This window comes from Siphateles boraxobius, unplaced genomic scaffold, assembly GCF_051911475.1.
Source record: "Siphateles boraxobius isolate OS27281-9 unplaced genomic scaffold, OSU_SipBor_1 26, whole genome shotgun sequence".
Taxonomy (NCBI): domain Eukaryota; kingdom Metazoa; phylum Chordata; class Actinopteri; order Cypriniformes; family Leuciscidae; genus Siphateles; species Siphateles boraxobius.
In genome coordinates, this window is record NW_027508876.1 from 22,363,178 (window position 1) to 22,383,708 (window position 20,531).

The 20,531-nt window shown below is 37.9% G+C and overlaps 1 protein-coding gene across 4 annotated transcripts; it reads left to right on the forward strand.

The window, feature by feature from the left end:
* The first annotated feature begins 711 nt into the window (after positions 1–711).
* On the forward strand, positions 712–20,287 carry larp4b (La ribonucleoprotein 4B). 4 transcript variants are annotated; one of them, XM_077244990.1, is made up of 17 exons: positions 712–1,181; positions 3,028–3,166; positions 7,531–7,678; positions 7,775–7,930; positions 8,080–8,161; positions 11,421–11,557; positions 11,700–11,803; positions 11,896–12,006; positions 12,117–12,170; positions 12,281–12,487; positions 12,572–12,678; positions 13,290–13,535; positions 13,696–13,744; positions 15,454–15,636; positions 16,063–16,223; positions 16,873–16,972; positions 18,075–20,287. In XM_077244990.1, exons 2-17 carry the CDS (start codon positions 3,080–3,082, stop codon positions 18,336–18,338), a joined length of 2,196 nt encoding a protein of 731 aa, XP_077101105.1. In that variant the 5' UTR covers positions 712–1,181; positions 3,028–3,079; the 3' UTR covers positions 18,339–20,287. The 4 variants fall into 4 exon arrangements, with proteins under 4 accessions (XP_077101105.1, XP_077101106.1, XP_077101103.1 ...); XM_077244991.1 differs by having other exon boundaries at positions 731–1,181; positions 13,699–13,744; XM_077244988.1 differs by lacking the exons at positions 712–1,181; positions 3,028–3,166 and adding an exon at positions 3,504–7,191.
* The last annotated feature ends 244 nt before the right edge of the window (positions 20,288–20,531 follow it).

The window sequence follows — 20,531 nt, forward strand, 5'->3', positions numbered from 1 at the left end:
TGGTCAACATCAGTATCCGTAGTCTCTCTCAACCAACCGAAAAATCTTTCAGATGAAACGGAAGCACAGAATCTTTCAATACAGGCCAGACCGTCCACTCAGACGCACATGAGTCACATGCTGCTCGGTGAAGATCCTGATTGGTTACACTCCTTTTCAGAGAATCAGATGTAGTGCTACAAGTCTGCCATCTTTACAAAAGTACCAACATCATCTAATAAATGTAAACATATTACACATATAATGCATCAAATCGTTTTTTTACATCAGTGTTTTTCAACTGGTGGGTATTAAAAAATAGATCAGTGGTCGTGACACAAAATGGGTTGTTGTAATCATTGACAAGAGGGGAAAATATTGATAAAAAAGGTAAATAAAATAAAATAAGATAAAACACAACTTGAACACAACGAGTAAAATAAAGCCAAATCAACATGCAACATGCATGCATTTGTTGTTAGCTTGTTTGTACAAAATGCATTTAACCAGATGGGAACTAATGATTTACATTGCTTTAAATTCAAGTAAAGTATACGTTCATGCAACACCATAACTGCCAAAAAGCTAAAACTGTAAGGTTTTAATTTTATCCACAATCCCTATGGACCCCAGACAAGTCGTTGCGTTATGCCTCCCTCTATCGACAGCACTCATTGAACTGCAGCCAAACGCATGTAGAACACGCAGCCGTTGAGTTACTGAAAGGGCCGCAGTGGAGAGTGGGCGGGCTAGTCGATAAAGCGACTCTGGGCGGGAGTTCGCGGTGCGGTTTGGCCGAGAGAGTGAAGCTCAACTCCGGACACACATACACGGGGAGGGAAGAGGCGTGCGGCTCCGTTCTTTATCATATCCCAGTTTAACTAGCACGTACAGTTATACTTAGTCGCATTTCTCGCACTGTGACTCAAGCCGTTTTGAATAATAACACACCTTCACTCTCGTGTTGTTCACATCTCGACAACAAACGTTAGCCAGTCACTTAAACATCACCAAACAGACCTTTAAAGTTCACTATCAGGCCTGATACCGAGGAGCTGGTGGTATTTGGATGCTGTTAAACGCGTTGTGGTGGTTCGAAAGTTTCCTGCACGGATTCGTGGATTTGTTTTTCTAAGTTTTGTCCGTGGAAATCAGACGCTCAGGCCCGCAAACAGTCTCCCGTGCGCGGAGAGCAGATACAGGTGAGTAGAAACTCATACGATGGATTATTGGGTTTATTTAATCCATATATAGTTTTGTAAAGTAATTTGATCCAAATATAAATAGCTGGAGTGTTTATTCACCTTTTGAAGTTAGCAACTTGCGCTAACGTTACACTGTTCAGGCTAGCTGCATTACTTCTCACTATCTGCCACTCTTTAGCATGTAGGCTAACACACATACTTATTGTTTTTCTATTTGAATTAGCTCTTTGACGGATATACAAAATTTTCTGTTTGGTAGGATATTTTTTAAAGAATTTAAAAGTTCTTAATATCTTCGTGCGCAGTTAACTTTATAGTTAAGGGGAGTTCGACTGAATCAGCTAGCAGCTGTCGGTTGTGTTTATGGCTTTGGCCTGCAGCATTAATGTACTTTGACATATGGATTGAGTTGATCTGACATCTTCAGTATACTTTTAGCAATCTTTATCATCAACAGTTATTCATGTGGCTATTACATGTCGGTTTGTACCACACGATGTGTTATTGTCGTTTTAGATTGTAACTTTATTGCATTGCGCTCATGTTTAGATAACGTTACTAATGTAAACATTCCCCATGTGTTGTTTGAAAGGACTGTCTTGAGTCAGTTTTTGAGTTTGACAGATCGAAAATGTATGTATTTATTTTAGCACGATCAAGCAAATGCTAAATTTTCGCATGCATGCATCCTAAATTCAGATTTTTAGTGAATTAAATATTTTTGGTATATATATTGTCTTAGTATGGAGATTATTGTAATGTTTTCATGACAATACATGCTTTTTACCCATATATTTGCTGTTTATGTTATTGTGCAAATATTTTAATGTATTTTCGAATTTCTCATTAATGCAATCGTGTCAGTAATCAATTTGAGAGATCTTGTATTTCATACCGTTTTCAGTGCCATTCCCTTTTCAGCATATTAAGTAGGTTTTGATGATGTTGGCTAATTCAGAGATGCTTTCCACAGTAGTTATATTGACCAGTCAGCTCTACTGTACAGATTGAATAGAAAAAAGCCCTCAGAAGGTTTTATTTCAAGCAGCCTTTGTATATTTTGTCAAAACTAGAAGTAGAAAATCAAAGGTGTTGTTTTTGATGTTTGTGTAGTGGTTTTATTTTTTGTTTTTTAAATAACAAATACTCTACTGTTCCGAAGTTTCAAGTTGGTAAAATTCTTTAAGAATTCTCTTATGCTCATCAAGGCCATATTTTTTTTTATCAAAAATAGTCAAATAGTAATTTATTCCTGTGATGACAGCTGAATTTTCAGCATCATTACTCCAATCTTAAGTGTCACATCAGAAGATCCTTCAGAAGTCATTCTAATAATGATTTAGTGCTCAAGAAATATTTCATATTATTAATGTGATGATGTGCTGCTTAATATTTTTGTGGAAACTGTTATTGTTTTTTCAGCATGCTTTGAATAATACTACATTCAAACCATCTGCAATGAATTGAAAAATAAATCTTTTGTAACATTAATATAACATATTTATTGTCACTTTTTATCAATTTAATGCATCCTTGCTAATTATAATAATTTCTTTAAAAAAATCTTACTCACCCCAAACTTTTGAATGTTACAGGAATTATTATAAATAATTATGAAGTGTAATTGGTTAGCTATAGCAGTTTCAACGTTTTATTCTTGATTGGTTTTATTGTAATGTATTGAATAATCATCAATGAATATTGCACTGTGAATATTGTTGATTCTTATAACAAATTGCTTGTGATGCTCCCCATTTGTAAGTTGCTTTGCATACATTGTCAATTGAATTGATTTTGTAAATGATTTGTAATTGATTTATGTCCTTTGTTTCGTCATCCACAGTTCCCTGGTGATCTGGAGAGCTCTGCGTTCGGAGCTAGAACCTGGACAGCTCATGACTTCAGACCAGGAAGGAAAAACTATAGTGGAGCCACAGGTGCAGCAGTCACAGGAAGCAAAGGAGAAAGAGATTCCACTTTTGGTAAAGTATAATCTACTATTGTCGGTTAGTCTTTTGAAGTGTGTTAAGTAATTGTGATTAAGGAATTAAAAAACATACTATAACGAAACAGACATCCCGCCCAGCTTAAGGTGTTGTGAAAGGGTTTAACAGGCATTTGTGTGAACCACCCTTGTGTTTTGGGACCTTGCCAAGTTGCTGATCCCATTCATATAATGCAAGTACAGTGACCATTGCAGCACCAATCATTGGAGATTTTGCGTTTGAGTGATGGGCCCATGTGAGTCAGCTGTATAATTTTAAATGTGCTATTTTGAGTTTGGGGTGGGGGTAAGCAGTCATAGCGTGTACCTCTGTCTCTCTTTCTCTCACTGAGGAGCTTGTGAGAGGAGCTACACACGTTTCTGTTCACCGGTTTGCATAGACGTCCTTTCTTAAATTAAAACATGGGGTGCTGCTTCAGCAAAGAATTGAATCCTAACCTGGTCAGCGAGAGAACAAGTCTTCTTCAGGCGGCCATTCCTGAGGGCTCCACATCGAAAGACATCAGAGACTGTGCTTGGCCTGTCGCAGATCTGGCCGACGAGAAGCCTTCTCAAAATGGGAACGTGAACGCTGCTTTAGATACCAGTTATAGTGCTTCTTCCACAAACTTGTCAGCAGGTCTCAACCTCATTAAAGAAGGCCGCAGCAGTGTACAGGAAGGTATGGCATTTTGGGACACACCTGTCGGCGATCCACTTATTCACAAAGCTACGGTCCAGAAAGGAAATGCCAGTGAAATGGGGAGAGACAGTAAAGACAACTGCCAAATTAAGGAAACTGAAACTTTGGATTTTGTGAAACGGAGAATAGCTGAAAATGCCATAATGAGAGCAAAATGGTTTTGTGATGGTCAACAGTCTTGTTCCACAGATATAACTGGAGTTGGCAAGAGCAAGAACACCGCCCTCAGACGAAATACCCCGGGCATTAGTCCGTTATGCATTTCAAAGGATCAACACTCTGGTGTCTCCGTTATTGCAAAAGAGGAACAAATTAAGACACTGTGGCATGTACAGTCAAAACCTGCGTCCACTCCAAAGCATGCCATTCATCCTTTCAATAAATGCTCCGTGAACTTGACGAATCTGGATGACTCAGAAGAGAGAAATTCTGGACTGTTGATCACTGACCGTGGCTTTAAAAAAGAACAGAGTTTCTACAGCATCTGCTTGATTGATTTAGAGGATCTCGGGAGTGAGTGTGGGCACCAATACTTGACTGAATCTGACGCAGTCATGTACGCAAGCGCACCAGCTGTCTCTGAAAAGGCTTTGTTTGGTAATTCGTCATTCCCAAAGGACCACAAAATATCGGGTTCAGGGCTTTCACATGAAATTACAGCAGCACAACAAACAGAAGAAGATCCCACAGAGAAGACTCTAGGGTGTACTAAAAGTCTACCTGTAAATGTAGCACTTCCAAATGACGAACACGCAACACTCCCAGATCTTTTAAAACCATTTCCTGCCCAAGAAAACGAAAAGCCTTTATCTGAAAATGACGTTTCCACATCATTTAAAGATACAGTGAATACACATTTTCCCTATTCAGCTTTAGAGAAAGACATTGATCTACTCTCCCCAGATCTGCTGGCGCAAAATGAACAGATGTCAGTGTTGAAGTCAAGTACAGATACCACATTGCCACAGGGTGAACCTGCTGACCTACTTAACAACCATGATCTTTATGTTACCTCTGGTTACAAGGCTATAGATCTGCAGAGTGGCTCTGAACTCAACATGCACAACACAGTTTTTGATGAATCAATGTTGAGAGCACCTCAGCAAAATCTAAATGGTCCTCTGGATGAAGTGGAACTAGAAAATCATTACAGGAATGGTGATTATAGAGAATCCATGAATTTAAAAGAGGACAAGAAACTGATTGTGCCTGACAAAGTTGATTACTCCGTTTCTTCAAATTTTAAAGTCGTTATTGAGGAATCAGATCAGTGTGCTTCCAAGAAAACTCCTACTGAGAAAGTTCACAAAGAAATGCCCCAAGCTCTCTCAGCTTTCAGCACTGCTTCAGAAAAGTTAGATGAGACAGAGAACCAAGGATTTCCCTGTAAAGATTCCTCTGAAGACATTGGAAATTTAAAGTTTTGCTCTGAAACCCCACTGGCTTCTGATAAAGACGAAAACCTGTCAAGAGTTGAAGTTGAACTAAGACAAATAGCAATTCAGGAGGAGGTCATTCCGAATCCTTGCCAGTGCAGTATATTGCAAATTGAAGGGCAGACAAATGAATATGACATGTTCAAGGTTGCTGGTGTGCATCAGTGTTTGAGCAGTCCATCTCATTCAGAAAGTATTTGTGTAGATATTGCTTGTAATGCTGAAGTGGTCAACTTGGACATGACTTTGAGCAAGCACGTCTACACTTGTGGTGTTTTTCCCACTGACCAGACAAAGATTGTGTCAGAATCTTGTGACATTCCAAACAGGGAACAGAATGTAGAACCAAATGCAAATTTTACAGATGCTGAACCATGTGACACGAGTCCGTGTCCGCTTCCTATGAATGCTCTTATTAACTCTGAGCAGTCGCTGGAAGTCACTCGTAAATGTGATGAAGCTGATTGTCTCAACGTACATTCTTCGAGTTCTTCTGTTGTTGAAGTTCACACAAACACTCTGCCTGGACCTGATTCTGATTGTCCTCTTGAGGAAGATCTCTCCCAGAGCAATGCCACCTGGTTTGTAAAAACATCAAACAATGATATCTGTAATAAAGGACATCCAGAAACTGATGCAGTGAGTTATGTAATAGAAGTGGGATTGCAATGCAAATTACCTGCAGTAGCACAAGAGCAAGTCATGGATAGTGAAATAGGAGAGACTTGTTTACAACATAGTGACAAGACTCATATTGCCATGGAATGCTTTAGTGAGGATAAACAAAAGGTACTGGGTGAGATTTGTTTGTGTGCAGATGATGGCAAAACCAAAATGTCAGAGCTTGAAACGCAGGGACTCGTACCAACTTTAGAGCTGCTTAATTGCCTTAATAATGGGTATAACAACAATGACTGTTTGAACTCTGTTTGTTCTGCTAGCAGTGATGTACATATACTGTCTGAGCCGCCATGTAAATCTGAAGTATTAGAGGCCTTTGATTGCACTTCATTGTCAATAAACTGCACGAGGGAAAGTGCTTGCCTGTACCTGGACTCTTCTTCAGAACAGCCAGCCAATTACACTCAAAGATCTTCAGTTATATCATCTCAGAAGCAGGGAGACCTTCAAGATATGGGGGAAATAGGAGGAGCTGTTGTTGACTGCAGCATTCCTCACATGAGTACTGCAAGACTATCACTTGAAACTGGAGAGGGACAGTCATGTGCCACACAAGGCCATGGCGGCAATTATGTGTCCATTGAGAGCTTGACAACTACCATGCCTCATGTTTCCCAACTTATTGCCAGCAGTCTTGGAGTTCTTGACTTTGATCAGTCTGATTTGCAAGTCATTGTTGATGATATGAGTGATAAAGCCACTTATGTAAATGCAGCAATTCCGTTACCAGTAGAGCCTGACCAGGTTGACATTTACGCCACAACGCCATCTTACGAGATACATTTTCTCAATAAAGATCTATTCACAGTTCCTGTGCAGGTGGAAAACTCTCAGGGCTCAGGCAGCTCGGATGAAATGGAGGGAGAGCAAGGCATGCTGAATATGGTGTCAGACCTTCTTGGGAAATCAGAGTTGAGCGATGAGGTGGACTCTAGTCACTGCCTTCCGGCGTGGGCTAAAGAACCACATGTCCTGTTTTCTGATAACCAAATGGAGGCATGTGCGTTGGTGTCAGCATGGGACCACACTGTATCTGAGACGAGCCTTATAATGCAAAATGTTCAACAGGATACAGAATCTAACTTTGGTTTTGGCCCAGTGGATTTCCAGACCTCTATGGGTTTTATAGCACCCTACTCTTATAACCTGTTAGCAACTGAAGGATTTTGTGTATGGGACTGGCAGAATGCGTATAGTGAACTTGTGAGTACTCTCTAACCAGCTTTGTTATACAGTGGCCCCTAAAATTATTTGGGCACTTAGTCAGTGCAGCATTTAAAATGTTATGTATTAAACATGAATCTTATTTACATTTTTTATATAGATGTTTTATGTATAAATTGCAAAAACTTTTTTTTTTTCTGTTCTAGAAAAGATGCAACTTTTTTCCCCCCCAGATGCTTCTTGGTTTTTATATTTTATGTAATGCAGTAAAATTTATATTAAAGTGTGGCTTAAGTGGCCAATGTTTTTGTAACCATTATTTGGTGATTTGATTGTAAAGACATTGATTCAGCCCTTAGTACAATATTTTTTTTACAGGAATCCTCCAAGATCTCAGACCTCAATCCCAATGCGAAGGCATGGGCAAATTATATGCCTAAACCAGAGGCCTCTGCTACAACCTTCCCAGATTCTCAGCAGTCATGGGTAGATGCAGCTGATGAGCCATCAAACTGCATCTCAGGAGGTAAACCTCCAAAAATGTTTTCCCTTCAGTTGTTAATTTAGTATACTGACCTTATCAGTCTGAAGAGGTTTTGATCTGTTTGTTTGTCCATGCTAGGTTATAACAACAGTGATGACAAAGGGAACTGGAATGAGGAACAGCAGGTATCTACCTCTGTAGAACTGCCCTTTGCAGCGCAGCCAGAATCAGTGTACATGGGAAGCTCAGCCAGTGAGAAGGGCATTGTGTCAAACCAGAACACCAATATGAAAGGTAATATCCTTTTGATCTTTTGTTCACTGTTTTCAACCTACTACTATTTCAGTTGTTTACAGTTATGCATTTTTACTGACACAATCATTAAGAATTTTAAACTATAGCATTCTTAAATAATTGATCATTTTATTTATTCTTTTGTGCAGGGGTGAACGATTCAGACTCCTCCAGACAGATTGACGACCTTCGGGAACAACTGAAGTCAACACTGGAGTTCTGCCTCTCTAGGTAATTACTTGTAGCTTCGCAACTGATCCCATTTAAGCTGGACCTCTGGTCCTGTCAGGTGTACTAGCCTGGAGTTCAAGGCTTTTTCTACCCCCAAACCTATGAAGCCTTTGAAACATAACATAGTCCTGACAAGGTACCTTAAATTAAGAAACAAGTGTCCTAAATGAGTGACAGCATGTACAAGGTTAGTAATTTGCATAAAACATGCCCAAACCATGTCCAAATAATGGCTTTCCGCACACCCTTTCGTCACTCTGAGCAAACGTGACGCTCTCTAAAGACAAGCTGAGAGTATGCACAGCAAGATACTTGAGCAATGCCAAGTGTGCAATCCTCAAAAGTTCAAACACAAAAACCAACTTTAATACAGATCCAGATTACAGACCTCTGATTAGCCAGTTGTACATAACACGAATCTACATATTTATGCAGAAACTGTAACGCAGATACTTTTTCTTACTCTTTTACTACAGTAAGTGTGTATGTGTTTGATGAAATTTATTTAAGATGAAACATGTATGAAACTTAATCTTAAATTTACAGTACTACTTGGAGTATGTGATTTTTGCGTACGTGTGGTTTCAGTTGTTCCTAAATTTTTTTTGAACATTTTGAATAAAATTTAGAACAAAGTTATTGATGAATCAGGATTTGTTTGTACGCAGATTTTATGCACAAATCCGGTTAGTTTTTTTACTTCAAGTGTTAATATTTCATTCCGATATTACAAACTTTACTTATACAAATGTAATCTAAGAGCGTATAGCATTTGAATATTTGTTGTATGCTTATAATAACCTCAATTACCTCAATGTGGACTAGGATGTGCACTACCGTTCAAAAGTTTAGGGTCAGTTAGATTTATGTTTTTGGAAGAAGTGTCTCAAGGCTGCATTTATTTAATTAAAAACAGTAATATTGTGAAATGTAGGGATGCACGATATATCGACCTCATATCGATATCGGCCGATAAATGATAATTTTTAATGTTATCGATCCGATAAGAAAATTAGGCCGATATATCAAAGCCAATAGACAATAGATTATTTACTTAAGTTGAGAGATGTGCGCTGTTTGCCGGGATGTTTTTAATGATTGGAATAACTTAGATTTGTGCTGCACTGAACTATAGTCCTTTTCTATCACATAGGCTTCATATCATTATAATAAGAGCACGCCTGTAAAAGCATGTTGTGAATTCATGTTCGCCAGGGTTTCAGTGCGTTGTGGCGGAAAGAGCTAATGAGTTAAGCCTTCATGACAAGCATGCCACAGACAAGTTCTCTTGAGCATTCGCAGCATTTTGTGCAATTGTAAGTTTTAATATGTTTATTTTGTGTATAGATATATGATTAACTCAACCAAACACATCCTATATTAGATTAATGAACAATGCAGTAAAGAGCTTAATTGTACCGGTGATCATCTTTATCTTTAGCGTGCGCAGCTCAAACAGCAATGCACATTAACTATGATTGGGACTGTCATATACATGCCATTATAATGAGAATACTATTGTAATAAAACGTTGTGAATTCTTCGGGTTTAGTTGCCGTTTCTCAGCGCGTTAATATGGGAATAATGCGTCCAGAACAGCTGGGTTACACGTTCTGACTAGCACAGTCAAGTTCGCTTGTGCATTCACGTCATTTTGTGCAGATATATGATAAGTCATAATATTAAGTTTATGTAATATAAATATCGGACTAATCTCACATAGGATGCATTTAGTTGATTTAAACAACCCGCTAGAAAAGTTCTTCAGTTTCCTGGTGCTCGTTCTCTTCAGCTTCAGCGCGATCAAGCAGCAATGCAAAACATTAAAAGCTATGATTGGGACTGTTATATCATTATACTTGTATACACTATTGTAATAAAAAGTTGTAAATTCTTTGGGTTCAGTTGCATTCTTCAGCAACCGTTGAGTTGATTAACCTTCTAGCAAAGCGATTCAGTTTAACGTTCGTTCTCTTCAGCTTCAGTGTGCGCAGCAATGATGTAATTTGAAACGGTATGCCTAATATTAAAGATGTTTACTAATACTGTAATAATAATAATAACGAACAATGTTTTTGAAAAAAAAATCAACATTTTTAATAACTCATATTATTTTCATCAACAATATGGTTTGATTAAAATAATTTACTTATTGTCCGTGCGGAGACGATTCCATTTTATTTATCTATGGCACATGCATTTTGTTTTTTTATATGCAGCCCAATGTTATCCAATGACTTGTTTGCATTATTTAGGTATTTTATTTAAATGTTTTATTATGGCAAATTGGCAATAGATTTTTTGGAAACACTTTACAAATAAGATATCATTTGTTAAACATTTACAAAGGCTATTGCTCTCTGTTAGTTCATGTTAATTAATGCATTATGTAATATTTGTGTTCAAGTTAGTTCACAGTGCATTAACTAAGGTTAACAGAAATTTCTTACATGTTGAGCTTAACATTAAGATTAATAAATGCTTTAGAAGTATTGTTCATTAATTGTTGGTTCATGCTAACTAATACTAACAAAATGAAACCTTATTACAAAGTGTTACCATTTTTTAATTAAAAACAAAATTGGCCGTAGGAGTGTAAAATTAATTTGAAAAGTTAAGGAATCTTATACTGGTTCAAACTAGGCTACGGTATTGTATACGTTTGATTTATGTTGAAGTGTTTGGGACATGGCTTTTAATGGTGAGCCTTTTGTTTATGTATTCAGGCTATCAAAGTATATCAAAATTTGAATTTAGATTTATCGGCCAATATATCGGTTATCAGCTTTCAAATGTAAAGAATAATCAGTTATCGGTATCGGCCCAAAAATTTAATATTGTTGTATCCCTAATGGAATGTCATCACAGTTTTAAATAAGTGTTTCCTGCTTTCATAAATTAAAATGTGATCTATTCCTGGGATTGCAAAGCTGATTTTTTTTTTGCACTGTCACTCCAATCTTCAGTCACATGATCCTTCAGGAATCATTCTAATATGCTCATTTGCTACTCAAGAAATATTTCTTATCAATGTTGAAAACAATGAAAAAAATATTGTGGAAACCTTTGTTCATCAAATAATCCTGAAAACAATGTATCAAGTTCAAAAGAACAGCATATATTTGCAAAATAAATCTTTTGTTAAATGTCTCTACTGTCACTTTTGAACAAATCAAAATTTGTAGTAATCGTTCTTCAAAGCTTCAAGATGTTGAATCAATGTACGACTGATGGTAACCAAACTCTTATCCACTTCCAGGGAGAATCTAGCCAACGACATGTACCTCATCTCACAAATGGACAGTGACCAGTATGTGCCAATAGTGACTTTGGCAAACCTTGATCAAATCAAGAAACTCACCACTGATGTTGATCTCATTGCAGACATCTTAAAAAGTGAGTTTAAACTCATCACCATGTCACTTGTCATGCCACTTTCACAGTGGATTTTATGGCTTTTTGTTTTAGGCTCTCAAAATGTGGTTGATTACACGCAGCATTTGGGTCTGACATTAATGATGCATTTTTGATTCACCAGCGCTGCCTCTCGTCCAACTGGACAAATGTGGAGAGAAAGTGCGGCCCAATCAGAACCGCTGCATCGTAATTCTCAGAGAGGTTCCTGAGGCCACTCCTGTGGAGGTACACATCATGCCATCTCTCTTGTTCAATAACATCTTTAATGCTCTGACCTTGTTTTCAATCTATATGACATTTGGCTTTCATTTGTACAGGAAGTTGAAGCACTCTTTAAGAGCGATAACTTGCCCAAATTCATCAATTGTGAGTTTGCCTACAATGACAACTGGTTTATCACGTTTGAATCTGAGGCGGATGCTCAGCTGGTAAACATTTTTTTTTATTGCCTGTGATTTGATCATTTCAGATTACAGCCTCAGGATTTTTGATAAACTTGCTTCCTATTGCTAAATGTTGGCATGCATCACTTTTTCAGGCATACCAGTACCTCAGAGAAGAGGTGAAAACTTTTCAAGGGAAGCCAATAAAGGTAGAGTACACTGCTGCATATGTGAAGGCACTGAATGATATTTTGTGCTATTTGTGCTGTAAGACTGTCAGTTTAGAAAAAAATATGTTTTTATTTATGTTTTATCCTAGGCTAGAATAAAGGCCAAGGCCATTGCCGTCAATACCTTTGTGCCAAAGAATGGTTATCGGCCCGTGGATGTGTCCTCAAATGTCCAACAACGCTACACCCCTTACTACATCCCCCCTGTGTATGGAGCACAGCAACAGTTTCCTCTTTACAGACTGGTGACTCCTCAGGGCTGGTCAGCTACCCAGAGCTACCTGGACCCGACTCTGGTAAGTGCCATGTGGTCTGTTTGGCTCTGAGAAATATTCGAATGGAGTACTAGATGTACTTAATCAGGTTTTGTCTATCAACAGGTTACTCCGTTTTCCAGCCCTGCATTTATTAACGGCTTCGCTGGTTCTCCGACATTTAAAACAGCAACATCTCCACTAAATCCCAGACAATATTTACCTCGAACCAGGTACAGTGTTAGGGTGAAAAAATCTGTTATACATTTAGTCTACCATTCAAAAGTTTGCTCTGAGTATACTTAAAAAAAGTATAAAAAAAGTATACTTAATAATAAAATTAATTTATTCGGCAAGGACACATACATTGATCAAAAGTGACTGCAAAGACTTTTATGTGACAAAAGATTGATCTGTTTTCACAAAAATGTTATGCAGCACAACTGATTTATAATAAATGTTTTTAAAGCACTAAATCAGCATCATGGAATGATTTCTGATGGATCATATCACTGAAGTTTGGAGTAATGGTTGCTAAAAGTTTAGCTTTGCCATCTCAGGAATAAATTGCATTTGAAACTATTAAAATAGAAAAGAGTTATTTGAAATTCGAATAATATTTCACAATACTGTACACAATACTTTTACTCTATTTTTGATTAAATAAATGCAGCCTTGGTGAGCATTAGAGACTTATTATAAAAAAAAGTTACTGACACCAAACTTTTGAACGGTAATATATAGCCCATAATATAACAGATTTGTGTCAGTGTAGTGATGTTTGATCTTTTGAAGAGCTTCAACTGAGACAAAGCTGTGTATAAATATCTTTTCATCTGAACAGGAATCATAACAAAACACACATTCGACCTACGACAGAGCGTGCAAACACTCTGCTAGAAAACCCTGCTGCTTTCGCTACTTTCTCTTCGGAGAGAGTCCCCAATGGGACACGGCCTCCACAGGCTCATCACTTGGGTAGCCGACCTCGTCTACCGAGTGGTCCAGGCTATCCACGCCGGGACCAGGTGGGAAGTGGACGGATGGAAGTAAACGGTGCTGATTACTCTCTGAACGCGGGCCGTGGAAGGTAATGCAGTACGATCTGTACCAGCTGTTAATTCATTTCATAAATATTGTGGTAATACAATATCCAAGATGGGGGGGGGAGCTTGTAGAGCTTCTTCCATAAGAAATTGTGGCAATTTTTTTCCGTATTGCTCAGTCTTGATTGTTTGTTTCTTTTGAAGAAGGGGCGGCTATGGATACAGGAAAAGGAGAGATGACAACAAGTTTCCAGTATGTCATTTGCTTTGTTTCAGCTACCACTGCATACACAAGTGTTTTGTGTTTAGCTTGCTTTTGTTATGATAGAAAACTTTATATTCTTCAAGGGTAGTGTAATATACAGGTCCTTCTAAAAAAATTAGCATATTGTGATAGTTCATTATTTTCCATAATGTAATGATAAAAATTAAACTTTCATATATTTTAGATTATTATTACAATTGCACACCAACTTAAATATTTCATGTCTTTTATTGTTTTAATACTGATGATTATGGCATACAGCTCATGAAAACCCAAAATTCCTATCTCAAAAAATTAGCCAAATTAGTCAAGCCCCTTTTGAACCAGAAACAGCGGCAGAAGCGCCTGACCTGGGCTACGGAGAAGCAGCACTGGACTTCAGGCATTTTGGCATTTCCTTCTCCCCAGTCTTCCTCCAGACTCTGGCACCTTGATTTCCGAATGACATGCAAAATTTGCTTTCATCCGAAAAAAGTACTTTGGACCACTGAGCAACAGCCCAGTGCTGCTTCTCTGTAGCCCAGGTCAGGCGTTTCTGCCGCTGTTTCTGGTTCAAAAGTGGCTTGACCTGGGGAATGCGGCACCTGTAGCCCATTTCCTGCACACGCCTGTGCACGGTGGCTCTGGATGTTTCTACTCCAGACTCAGTCCACTGCTTCCGCAGGTCCTCCAAGGTCTGGAATCGGTCCTTCTCCACAATCTTCCTCAGGGTCCGGTCACCTCTTCTCGTTGTGCAGCGTTTTTTGCCACACTTTTTCCTTCCCACAGACTTCCCACTGAGGTGCCTTGATACAGCACTCTGGGAACAGCCTATTTGTTCAGAAATTTCTTTCTGTGTCTTACCCTCTTGCTTGAGGGTGTCAATGATGGCCTTCTGGACAGCAGTCAGGTCGGCAGTCTTACCCATGATTGCGGTTTTGAGTAATGAAACAGGCCGGGAGTTTTTAAAAGCCTCAGGAATCTTTTGCAGGTGTTTAGAGTTAATTAGTTGATTCAGATGATTAGGTTAATAGCTCGTTTAGAGACCCTTTTCATGATATGCAAATTTTTTGAGATAGGAATTTTGGGTTTTCATGAGCCGTATGCCAAAATCATCAGTATTAAAACAATAAAAGACCTGAAATATTTCAGTTGGTGTGCAATGAATCTAAAATATATGAACGTTTAATTTTTATCATTACATTATGGAAAATAATGAACTTTATCACAATATGCTAATTTTTTTAGAAGGACCTGTACAGTGACTGTAACTGTGAGGGGCTGAATGTACATTATTTTACTTATTACACAGCCAAGTAAACAAATAAATGGACATGAAATATTGATTTGAATGAAGATTTCAGTAAAAAATAAATAAAAAAATCAGTAAAAGGGACCCCAAAGTGATATGAAAAAAAAAAAAAAAAAAAAAAAAAAAAAAAATCACATCCATGTAACAAAACAAAAAGGTTGCCTGAGTATTCGAACAGAATCAAAATCCTGTAGTGCTGGCTTTTGTGAAATGCACCTCAGGTTAGCCATGTAGCGCAATTTACCATGACAATGAACCAGTCTGCCTTCATGAGCCCGATAAACCAGAGTTTGCTCAGACTTAACTTGGGTAGCAACTGAAACCGGCTTCATGCAACATGCCTCTTGTTTACAGGTTCAGTTTGTTGTGCGTTTCAACTCTTTTTCTTCTTGTGTGTATTTAACAGAGAGCAGCGACACAGTCGCCCCCTCCTGTTCAGGAGCGCACCCCGTCCCCTAGCTTTGAGCTGGGCCTGTCCAGCTTCCCTCCTCTGCCTGGAGCTGCAGGAAATCTAAAGTCTGAAGTAAAAACTGAAAACAGCTTTGACAACCGGCTGTCTGATGTCGTCACTGGAGCGATTAAAGACAAGGTTGACTTTCATTCAGTCCTTAATGTGTGTCTTCTGTGTTTGTGCTGCAGCATTAAACTCTCTTAATCTTTTAAAATTCAAATAAGGAAGAAGAAAAGGCTTAAATTATAATAAATCTCAAGGCTTTAATTATTCAAATTCTAGAGAAGTTAAAAGATACTCTGTGTTTTTAAACATTAACTTGCACTAAGCATGGAATATCATGTTTACAGCAGACCTGGCTGTCAATCATAACCACAAGTCCTTGGGTGTTTTGAGGTTGTGTGTGTGTGTGTGTGTGTGTGTGTGTGTGTGTGTGTGTGTGTGTGTGTGTGTGTGTGTGTGTGTGTGTGTGTGTGTGTGTGTGTTCCTGCTGTCCAGCTGTTATGTTTGTTCATGCTGTCCTTGCCTTAGGAGTTTCACAGAGGCCCCATTGTCTCTCCACAGCCTCTAAATAAGGATGTGGTCACCAGCCGTGTGATCTCAGGGACCTCCAAAGAATCCGTGCTGGCTTCTGCCGCTCCTGCTCCCGCTCCTGCTCCTGCTCCCGCTCCTGCTGCTCAGACCCCAGTGGACCACCAACACTCGTCCTCTCCAGCCCTTTCAAAGTGGGTTCAATGGATATTTATGAATAACTGATCAATAAATGTGAAATCTGTTTTCACTTAAAGATGTTGTAAATGATTTCAGATGGTAACTAATGTTCAGCTATTTTGCTTATTTTAACCACACTCGTCTCTTAAAAACTGTATTTTCAGAAGACTCAAAATGATTCACAGACATGTGCATATTACAGTATTTCTGATTGGCTTAAAAGCCAGGAGCAAGGCCTCCTTACTGCTTTTCTTCTATAGCAAGTTTACAGCTGTCACAGTGACAGGTTTCTCAGGATTCGCGCAGAATTTGGGGATATTCATGTGTGGCATTCCATAATAAATTGTTTGCAGCACTTTGATTTCACTTTGCAGATTTCATTGAGATAAACACCTATTTTACTTTTCAACATTTAATCAATATTTACTAGTTGTGTTAGCATTAGTTAATCATAACTGTAATCTAATCATAACAGATCATTTATATAAAGTGTTAAAGGTACAGTAGCAAAATGGCTTTAGTTGGTAAAATAATCACATAAAATTAAATTGTTTTGCTGCAAATAACATTGACTAATACAAGTGTGCTTCTGAAGGGGAAAAATGTAAACTGTAGAAAATGGCACATTTTAATATATGGACTCTTTTTTTTTTTTTTTTGCAGCCTGACAACTGTAGAAAAACCTAAAGAGACGCAGACACCTGCAGAGAAATGCTCAGATACACAAGCTGCTAAAACCACACTGCTGAGCAATCCAATAACAGTAAGTGTTAGTAATTGATTGAATCAAAAGTACAGGAAAAAACGACTTGTGTATATTAAACTTTTTATTTTATTTTTATATTAACATATTCAGGTATGTTTAATCAAATATCTATGTAGAGCAACTCAATGGCTCAAACAGTTCATGGGAGTAGGTGGTTAAGCTATTATGCCATGATTTCAGTTTATATGGTAAAAACAACCTCTCTGATTGTGGTTAGTGTCATTCTTTATCGGGAATTCAGCAGTTACACTATTTTTACACTATTGACCTTGCGAGACTTGTGGCTTTTACAGAAGCATGTATCATATGGAACTGTTGCGCTGTTTTACATCAGCACTTTGTGATTTACATTATGTACACTACTGTTTGAAGTTTTGGGGTCAGTAAGATTTTTATTCTATAAATTAATGCTTTTATTCAGCAAAAAAAAAATTATTTGATCAAATTGATGAAAAGTGACCGAGTCGGAGCCATAGCCGTGTGGGGAATATTCAATTGCCGGCTCGAGGTCCTTTCAGGTCCGATTCCCTTTCCATGATTTCCTACTCCTGTCCTATACAAAGGCAAAAAAGCCCAGAAATATAACTTTAAAAAAGTGACCATAAAGAAATTCATATTTTCATGAAATATTTCTGCTTGAAATAAATGCTGTTTTATTCATTAAAGTATCTTAAAAAGAAGCGTCACAGATTCCAGTAAATTATTAAACCGCACAACTGTTTTCAACATTGATAAGAAGAAAAGTTTCTTGAGCATCATATCAGAATATTAGAAAGATTTCTGAAGGATCATGTGGCACTGAAGACTGGAATAATGATGCAGAAAATTCAGCTTTTCCTTCACAGGAATACATTCCATTTTAAAATATATTACAATAAAAATATAATTTAAATGGTAATCATTTTTCACAATATACTGTTTTTACTATATTTTGATGAAAAATAATTTGATAAAAGATCCTGTTCAGCATGCACTTAATGTACACAGATGGTTTGAAGCACTGTATCTTAATGTATGTTACAAAGATCGACATTTTTTCACCTATGCAAGATTGATTGGCTAAATTTATTAATTTCATCCATATATTGCGCTTGACCAGGAGCCCCGGAAGCCGAGCTACGCAGAGATCTGTCAGAGGATAAGGGAGGCACCAACACAGCAGCCGTCAGCGGATCCCCGGCCTCCCAGCTCCACCGTCGAAGACATCAAGACTCCTGACTCGGCAGAACGCAGATGCAGAGAATCAGCACCCGCACCTGCCAAATCCACGGTGACGGCTTGTCCCAGAGAGACAGTGAAATCTCATCATAGCGCTGGGGAACGAGTGAGCGGCGACACGACAGCTTCCTTCCACCAATCCTGAGAGCCTCCGCTTTGCTTCCAGGACCGAAAGGGAACGAAAACTTTGTCAGGGCTGCTCAGAAAAAAAAAAAAAAAAAGTCCCTCTTATCTCACGGTCTCTGTGAGTGCACACACAGACAGCTTGTCACTGGAATCAGGGCCTACAGACAAAAGCACTTGTGCATAAGTGTTCTCTGAATATTTTTGTTGTCCTTTCTGTCGTTTTGTTTTTCAATTACAAGATCTTTAGTTGTTTTCCAAGGAAAATGGGATTAATGAACCAGCACCAGTTGGAGATTAACTATTTAAAAATGTTTTGTCAGAGCTCAGCTTTATTTTTGGGTTAAAACTTCAAATAGTGCTGTTGGGAAGAAATGCTGATTTTTTGAATAGAGCTGATCCTGAAACACTTATTTTTTTTCTTTCTTTTTTTTAAAACTGATATGTATATAATTTTGCTAACCTTGAGTGTCTTGGTACTGGTGAATCTCGGCGGTGCCAGCCATTACAACTGCATGAGTGAGACTTTAGTGTAAATCTGTTTTGTGTTCTGTTTTTATGTTTGGATGTTCCAGCACTGGAGTGACGTTTATTTTGGAGCTCTGAATTATTTTTTTACATGCTAATCCTCTATCAAATTGTACTGATGTGATATTGTAGCAGGTGTATGTATACCTGTTCTTGTGTGCATGCTTTCTTTTACTTTTTTCTTTTCTTTTTAACCTTTTAATGGCACACATTGGTTTGCTGAATAATTTCTTTTCCTTGTTTTCCTATTCGCCAATTGTTTGGGAAGAATCCACTCTGATGCCTCTTCATTCGATTCTGGAAGATCTTCACACTGCAAAGTCCTCAGGTTGCGAGGGTGAAGTGTTCATGTGCCTAGTCTGCTGTGATCTAAATGATGGATATATAATTTGCTTCTTAGCTTCGTTTGTTATCCTGGTGTGGTGCTATGGTTCGTCACATGGTTTCTTTGGTGCTTTTATCTATATTAACGGATGGAAAGTCACCAACACGCACCAACGTCTGTCGTTTTACCTTCACCGATTCGCTTTCATATCACCACGACTATATGAGTGGGATCGTGTACATTTATATAGTGACGTATACATCAAGAGCAAAAAGATCTGAGCCTTCAGCACACTTGGACCCGCGTTGTTTTGTGGGGATTCTCCTTTATGCAGACTTTGCGTTTCAGTGTCACTCTCGTTCATGCTGTTCATTGGTTCAGTTCATTGGTTCTCATTCGAGTTTCAAACCGTCTTAGGCCGAGCGAGACAGTTTATTTTGTTTTGATGTCATCCTGCAACGTGGAGTACGTGCAGAATGCTTTGAGATGTTTGTCATGGCGTCTGTTGTTTATATATTCTTGTATCTTCCCTGTGAGTCTTTTTTTTCTCGGTTAATCAAAAAAATGTTTCTATTGATTTTTCTGACTCTTTGAATGCAACTGATAATTTTTCCATCAATAAATGAAGCGTACCATGGTTGAAGTAATGGTTTCATTACATAAACCATTCAGATGTTCAAAAAAAGAAACAAACTAAAAAGAAACATCACATATAAATTAACAGTGTTTGAAAACTTGAATTTTATTTAAACTTGAAAAAAAAATGTCTCTGCCTTAACTTTTTAGATGACAGTATGGAGGGATTTTTTTGGTTTATTTTCTTTTTCAATTCCAAAAAGTGTAGAAAAAAAGGATGATGTGGTAGAGGTGTCCGAAGCCTTCCTCACTACATTTGTGTAGCACAATACTTTTGGGATTGAGATGGAATTTTTGTTTTGTTCTCCTCTGTGTAAATGCTTGTAGTCTAAACTGTAGTACATGTATACATACACATATACTTGTATGTGTGCTTTCTCTGTACAGATGTAAATAATTGGAAAATGTTAAAAAGGTACCCTAAAATTAGTTATGAGAAACTGTATGGGAAAAAAAATAAATAAATAAATGTTAATGAGAAATCGTGTCTATCATGTTTTGTTTTACTTAAGGGATAGTTCACCCAAAAATGAAATTTCTGTTGTTTACTCACTCCAAGGTTTTTCCAAACCTGCATGAATTTATTTCTTCTGCTGAACACAAAAGATATTTTGAAGATTGCGGGTTGATGGGCATCATTGACTTCCATAGTATTTTTTCTTTCATACTAGAAGTCAATGTGGTCGATCAACTGTTCGGTTACCGGCATTCTTCAAAAAAAAAAAA

Excerpts from the sequence above, each read along its gene's own strand:
- larp4b (XM_077244988.1), top strand. The coding sequence starts at position 3,592 with ATGGGGTGCTGCTTCAGCAAAGAATTGAATCCTAACCTGGTCAGCGAG. Across the intron at positions 8,162-11,420 it reads CTGGAGTTCTGCCTCTCTAG|GGAGAATCTAGCCAACGACA; the intron begins GTAATTACTTGT and ends ATCCACTTCCAG. Across the intron at positions 12,007-12,116 it reads CTGAGGCGGATGCTCAGCTG|GCATACCAGTACCTCAGAGA; the intron begins GTAAACATTTTT and ends TCACTTTTTCAG.